The following is a 6,430-nucleotide window of genomic DNA, read 5'->3' as shown; positions in this document are numbered from 1 at the left end:
GTTTGTTTATAATCCTTTCAATGCTGCTAGATTTTCCTTTTGTCCACAAATATACTAAGTGTTTAATTTCAAAACAAAAATTTCTAATTTTATTATTAATATTGAAAAGATTTTGATCCAAAATTTATATCTCATAAATAAAACTATGAAACAAAATAAAATAATTTAATACATCGATCACAAATATGAATATTGAAGTTTTGTAATTTAAAATTTTAATTTAAATTTTATTAAATTTAATAATTTAAAATTTGTATAAAAATAAACAATAAAATCAGAAATTGTCACGTGTATATATTAGTCTGAACAAAGTGCGGACCATAAACTAGTTTTTAAATATAGTTGATTTTTTTTATATCAAAACTCATTTATCTAGATTTCTTTCATTTAAAATACAGAAAACTATATTATCCAAATATTTTTTACCATAAAAAATTGTATATATATATATATTTCTTACAGTTATTTACTATTGATGGATTATCTATCTTTTCAAAAAAAAAATTATACAGGATTTTCTGACCCCGCAGAAGTGGGTCCAAACTAACCACGTATTAATAACCTATGTTTTCAGCCTACCTGTCCATCATTGTAAATATATATAAGATTATGGGATTGGAGGGAGGTGTTGATATAGACGATTGATACATATGGCTATGTGTTGGATCACTTCACTTCCAGAAGATGTTATTATAGAATGTGTGGCTCGTGTACCTAGACGTTACTATCCCTCTCTTTCTCTGGTTTCGAAGTTCTTTCGATCTCTTATAGCATCGCCACAACTATACGCGAGACGATCTCTCTTGGACCGCACCGAATACTGTCTCTATGTTACCATTTATTCACACGACGATGATTACGACCGTTTGTATACTCTACGTCAGAAAATCAACTCTAGTGGAGATTATTGCTTGGTCCCTATCCCATCACTCCCTCCAATGCCTTCATCTGGCAGCTACGTGGCTGTTGGTTCAAAGATCTACATAATGGGCGGATCTTGCTTTGAAGTCTCATCTAATGCATTAACACTCATCGATTGCCCGCTCCACATGGCAAATCATCATCTCCCTAACATGCCAAGGGCAGTCGCTAGTTCGGTCTCTGGCTATATAAACGAGAAAATATATGTCATTGGAGGATGTCGTTCACGTTTCCCAGTGTTTTCAGAGGGGCCCATGGATGTTATGGTGTTTGACGTAAAATCTGAAACTTGGGAGTCCAAAACAAGACCAGACAATCTGGTGTTCGATTGGTATTCTAATAGTGCAGTGACGTGGGATGATAAGATTTATTTCAGGGTTTTAAAGCATGGCTTTGTTTACGATCCGAGTCAAGATAAAATGGAGAAAGACGACATGTTAAAATCTTATCATTGGGTCGGTAGTGAATGTGTTATCGAGAGAGTATTGTACTACTATTCTACAGCTTCGAAGATTTTAAGAAGTTATGATTTAAAAGAAAGGTGTTGGAAAAGGGTCAAGGGTGAGATAGGATTGAGCGGAACTACTTGTGCACGCACGGTGACGTACGATAAGAAGGTGGTTGTGATTTTCGAGAAAGATATTGATCGGAATAAAGTAGAACTTTGGTGTGCTGAGATCAAACTAGAAAGGGATGAACAAGGAGAGATTTGTGCAAGACTTGATTGGTGTGGTTGTGTGTTTGAGGGACACTCTAGATTGATGAATTGTCTAGTTCTTAAGTTTTGATGCTTTATGCGAATAAGTTTAAATTGAACCTCATTTAGATGTAACCAAATATTTGATCTCATATGCATTTTGATGGACCTATCACAAATTCCTGATTAATTGGTTAAATATATTTTGTAATCAAAGTTGGTATCTCAACAACTTATTTATTGTCAATTTATGAAGTTGATGGAGGTGAACTAACCAAAACTTAGATTCTACTTGTTAGACTCATTAGTGCCGCATCACTGATATCTTGTTTGCTCATAGTTGAAAATGTTTGTTTTATTCCAGTCTTTCTTATTTCCATTTTCCTTCGCTTGTCAATGGTGAATCTAATTCAGACTCTTTTGTTTTGTCCCATGACATGTTAACTTCCTTCCTAAGAACATGTTTATGTTTCTCTTGTCTTCATTTTATTTATCAGAGGGGGTTATTGGAACAAATTCTTTTGTAAAACTTGATGATTCTGAAAGTTGAGAAAATTTTAAAAGATGAATAGAGTTAACACCTGATGATGGTTATTAAATTTTTATATAGAAATCATTTAGTTGCTATTGATTTGTTAGAAATTGATTGTTATTAAATTTTCCATTACTTCAGAACCAATGCATATGAGTACAAAGTTGATAACAGACCTAAAAATATATTAATCTAAAATTTGGGGAAGGAAATAATATTTTCAATTAAAGTCTCAAACCAACATCTATCTATAGCGTAGACGGTGGTACACTTATTTAATAAGGCCTTATGAAGAAGAATGTAGGCCCATTAAGGTATATACACTAGGACGGGTCGGGTCTTAGACCCGGATTTGGAGAAAACCCTAGCCGAAATGGTGAAGATGCATATATAAACTTGTGGGAGATTAAAAGCCCTACTCCTTTGCGAGAGATTCAGCTGCGTTTGAGCAAAACTCCTGTTGTGTGGAACAGTAGCCATGGCGACAGGTAAAACAGTGAAAGACGTATCGCCTCATGACTTCGTCAAGGCTTACGCTTCTCATCTCAAGCGATCTGGCAAGGTTAGTGCTCTTCTTTCTTGTGTTTATGCTCGAAAATTACAAACCGTTTTTTTTTTGGAATTAAATCAACCAAAGTCTTTACATTTCTCATTTTCAGTTTCTTTATGTTTTGTTATTGCATTGTAAATGGTTTCTCTTACATTCAACTGAAAAACAAAGACATAGTATGTTGTCGGATTGGAATTAGTATCTTTAGCGAACAATAAATTAAAACCTGTAGCTTTTAGTGTTTTTTTTTTCATACTGAATTCGTAATATGATGTCGTTGTTCACTTAGTAGTGTCTATTGGATCAATTGAATGATTTGTCTGTACCGTAAGTTAGTTGAAAGATGTTTGTAATTTTGGCCATGGTCATCACTAGCTGTTTACTACTTCTTGACTTTGTTTATTTCTCACGTTGTGGCTCGTATGCTTCGAATTCTTAATGTAATGTCTCTTGTTGGGAACATTAATTTGAGCCCAAGCAACTCTTTTTTTTTACCATTTATTAATGTGATGTCTATCATTTGTTTCAGATCGAGCTTCCCCCATGGACAGACATTGTGAAGACCGGTAAGTTGAAGGAGCTTGCCCCATATGATCCTGATTGGTACTACATCAGAGCTGGTATACTCTCTCTTTCCCCCAGTCTCACTCTATATCTCAACAAGTATACATTTTCACAAGAATGTTATCTTATTGTGCAGCATCAATGGCAAGGAAGGTATACCTGAGGGGAGGTCTTGGTGTTGGTGCTTTCCGTAGAATCTATGGTGGCAGCAAGAGAAACGGCAGTCGCCCACCTCACTTCTGCAAAAGCAGCGGTGGCATTGCCCGTCACATCCTCCAGCAGTTGGAGACTATGAACATTGTTGAGATTGACACCAAAGGGTAACATTTCTATTGCTTCCTTTAAAAAACAAAACCTTCTCTTTGTATATCTTTCTTTGAAAAAGAGGCTGATGGTTGCAAACTCTTTTTGTTTGTTGTCTTCAGAGGAAGAAAAATCACTTCCAGTGGGCAACGGGATTTGGACCAGGTTGCTGGACGTATTGCAGCTGAAATTTGAAGTTCTGAATTTTGTTTTTAGTTCTTCAACTACTTTTGAAACCAATGTTCTGTTTTTAGTCATTTTGTCTTATTACTCTCAAGAACTATTATCAATATCATTGCTGAAGACTTACTCTTAAAATGTTCAGAACTTGTTCATCTTTTTGTTGTCTCTTTGAACATCTAAACATCGTCAGCTATACGATAAGACTATTATTCAAAATGATTTAGCGGAAAGCTAACTTCTGAATAAGCTTTGAACCAAGCTACGTAAACTTGCAGGTTCAAATGATAGAAACCATTACAGGATGAAGCTGAGTATCTGGGAATTACTTGCTCTTTACTCTGATGATAACAAAAGATTGATAATGAACGAGGAAACAAATGCATGCAAGTTGCAACTCATAAATGGCCTCTTCAAATGAAAACATTTTTGTTTGGCAATTTATGATGATAATATGGACAAGGACAGCAACAAGAAAAAAAGATAGTGAAGAAATGTGCAAATGGAAGGCAAAGCGTTTTCAAAGGTCTTGCTGGTAAAAGATATCGCTCATGTAAGATCCTGTTTCACTCCAAGAAGATGTACTGCAGCATCTCTTGTGTTGCGTTTTGTGAAACTTGGGATCTCGAGGTATCGTCGGGTGCTTGCTCGACCTTCAATAGCAAACAACAACAACAACAGTTTATCTGTCCGAATACTCTTTGTAATGTTTCTATCAAGACGAGAACTGAACTCAATGAGTGTGTTATTATTTACCTTCTGGGGATGAATGGTCGATCAAAGTATGGCATTGGTTGTGCCTTTGGGATCAATTCTTTCCTCAACCTTCTTAACTCTTCTTCTTCTGCTACCAATTGTTGCTCTTTTCTTTCTGCTTTGTATTGCTCAATTAGACTCATTTTCTCAGCAACCTGGTACAATGAAACGACCACAAAACATGAAGCCGAACTGCTGAGGATTTATACTAAAAACTGAAACATGCAATTTTCTCTTAAGTATTGGATGAATGTAATCATTGCAAGGTCTTTTACCTGGTAGTCAAACTCTGCACGCTCCATTGCTCGAATGTCTGAGTGGAGCTTCAAGTCTACTGGTGTTGTGATACCTTTCACATGAGGCTTAACAAGACTCTGAAACAGAGAAAAACAACAATGCAATGTTTAATTAACCTTCGTCAAAAGCTTTTTTTTTACTTAATACACTATATCATCTTACAGTACCACATCAATATCAAACAACTCTATAAACGATGGTATTGATATAACTTAATGCTAATAAAAAGCAAAGGATAGTCTCACCTCAGGCTCATCAGTTGTCCAGGGAAGACCTTGAGCTATTGGGATTCTCATTTTTTCGTTTTCCATCGTCATCTCTTGTATCTTCTTTGCTAACTCTTCTTCTTTCATTCGTCCACGTTCCTACATACACATACACCAACAATCACATCCTGAAAAATCATATCTTAATTTGATTCTTCCAAGTTTTATACCTCAGTTCTAAGTTTGAATGGCTTCAAAGAAGTGACTTTGACCTGCTTCTTCTTTGATATTCTACTACCCATTGAAGCAGAGGAGTCCAAGCTCTACATCAACCACAAGGAGAGAGATATATATTCAAGATAATCACTAAGAGTCTAGAAAAACCAGATGAAAGCTAACACACTTACATTTCTTCTGCTCCTCCTCCCACCATTTGAAATAAGGCTTGAAACACTGTAACATCACCGAATCAGACAGAACAAAACTGAAGTATGCATAAAAATAGTTTGATAATTCGAACTGAAATCTCCATTTGGTTACCTGTTGTTGTCCCATGGTAAAGAAACAGAGGCGTGAGGTTGTTGTTCTAGTCCCAGATTCGTAGCTGTTAGAACCAACTCAGATGGTGAAAATGAAGAACTCCATGTGACTTGTTCAGTCTCAGCTTCCTCTGGACACTTTTGCTGCTGCACGCTCATCCCAGGCAACTCCCATTTCAGAGCTTTCTTAATCTTCTCATCCTCCTTTTCATTGCCTTCTTTTGCCTTTGCAAAAGGGAAGCAAGTAAGCTTCTCGAATGCCTTAACGAGATGCATCACTTTACCATATTCAGGGAGGCTCCTTCTGGCTTCCTCAAGCACTTTTTCTCTTCTCCTCTTCATCGAACAAACATCGATTTCATCTTCTTCCTCCACATTCTGGCTGGAGACCTCCGAATCTCCTCGCTTTTTGAAGAACTCTTCATGCGAAGCACGGAGAGTTTCGTATGCAACACAAACGCATTTCTTCATGTTCTTAGCTCCACACTTACAGTCCACTCCTGCGACCACAGACGCTGAATCATCCTCCTTCTTCTTCACCACCACGAATCTCCTCTCCCTGATTCGATTCCGTGGTGAAAACGCCGTCTGGCTCGGATTAAGCTTCGATCTCGTAACCTTCTGAGCAGATTCACTCGACTTCGAGGACGGAGACTCAACGATCCTCGCGCGTGAGACGTTAGGATTCGAGTTCTCCGATGAGACTGAAACAACTTGAGCATCCGATTGAAATCTGATCGGATCCATCGGTAGAGTCTCGGGTTTAGCGTTCTTCGACTCCATCGGAGATGATGACAGAGTAGTGATTCGCGAAAGGGATGAATCAAAAACTCAATCGCAATTAGGGATGCAAAATTATTGGTAGGGAAGAAGAGAGAGCAGAGA

At 37.0% G+C, this 6,430-nt stretch overlaps 3 protein-coding genes across 3 annotated transcripts; 2 read left to right on the top strand and 1 right to left on the bottom strand.

Annotated features, from left to right (window-relative positions):
- Positions 1–650: 650 nt before the first annotated feature.
- LOC103860115 (F-box/kelch-repeat protein At4g38940-like) lies at positions 651–1,709 on the top strand. Its single transcript, XM_009137717.1, has one exon. It carries the CDS (start codon positions 651–653, stop codon positions 1,707–1,709), a length of 1,059 nt encoding a protein of 352 aa, XP_009135965.1.
- Positions 1,710–2,475: 766 nt separating this feature from the next.
- Positions 2,476–3,907, top strand: LOC103858939 (40S ribosomal protein S19-1). The gene is made up of 4 exons (XM_009136396.3): positions 2,476–2,712; positions 3,230–3,320; positions 3,401–3,584; positions 3,690–3,907. The coding sequence occupies exons 1-4, from the start codon at positions 2,629–2,631 to the stop codon at positions 3,760–3,762; spliced, it is 432 nt and encodes a 143-aa protein (XP_009134644.1). The 5' UTR covers positions 2,476–2,628; the 3' UTR covers positions 3,763–3,907.
- Positions 3,839–6,371, bottom strand: LOC103858940 (protein WVD2-like 4). Its single transcript, XM_009136397.3, has 7 exons — positions 5,547–6,371; positions 5,414–5,459; positions 5,237–5,329; positions 5,046–5,165; positions 4,779–4,877; positions 4,504–4,658; positions 3,839–4,400 (listed from the first exon to the last, which is right to left on the bottom strand). Exons 1-7 carry the CDS (start codon positions 6,326–6,328, stop codon positions 4,268–4,270), a joined length of 1,428 nt encoding a protein of 475 aa, XP_009134645.1. The 5' UTR covers positions 6,329–6,371; the 3' UTR covers positions 3,839–4,267.
- Positions 6,372–6,430: the final 59 nt, after the last annotated feature.

Source organism: Brassica rapa, chromosome A03 (assembly GCF_000309985.2).
Source record: "Brassica rapa cultivar Chiifu-401-42 chromosome A03, CAAS_Brap_v3.01, whole genome shotgun sequence".
Lineage (NCBI taxonomy): Eukaryota > Viridiplantae > Streptophyta > Magnoliopsida > Brassicales > Brassicaceae > Brassica > Brassica rapa.
Note: the sequence above shows the minus strand (reverse complement) of the source record. Positions and strands in the feature narration are given on the sequence as shown.

Excerpts from the sequence above, each read along its gene's own strand:
- LOC103858940 (XM_009136397.3), bottom strand. The coding sequence starts at position 6,328 with ATGGAGTCGAAGAACGCTAAACCCGAGACTCTACCGATGGATCCGATC. Across the intron at positions 4,878-5,045 it reads GGACAACTGATGAGCCTGAG|AGTCTTGTTAAGCCTCATGT; the intron begins GTGAGACTATCC and ends TCTCTGTTTCAG. Across the intron at positions 4,401-4,503 it reads CGACCATTCATCCCCAGAAG|GTCGAGCAAGCACCCGACGA; the intron begins GTAAATAATAAC and ends TTGCTATTGAAG.
- LOC103858939 (XM_009136396.3), top strand. The coding sequence starts at position 2,629 with ATGGCGACAGGTAAAACAGTGAAAGACGTATCGCCTCATGACTTCGTC. Across the intron at positions 3,321-3,400 it reads TTGGTACTACATCAGAGCTG|CATCAATGGCAAGGAAGGTA; the intron begins GTATACTCTCTC and ends CTTATTGTGCAG. Across the intron at positions 3,585-3,689 it reads GTTGAGATTGACACCAAAGG|AGGAAGAAAAATCACTTCCA; the intron begins GTAACATTTCTA and ends TGTTGTCTTCAG.
- LOC103860115 (XM_009137717.1), top strand. The coding sequence starts at position 651 with ATGGCTATGTGTTGGATCACTTCACTTCCAGAAGATGTTATTATAGAA.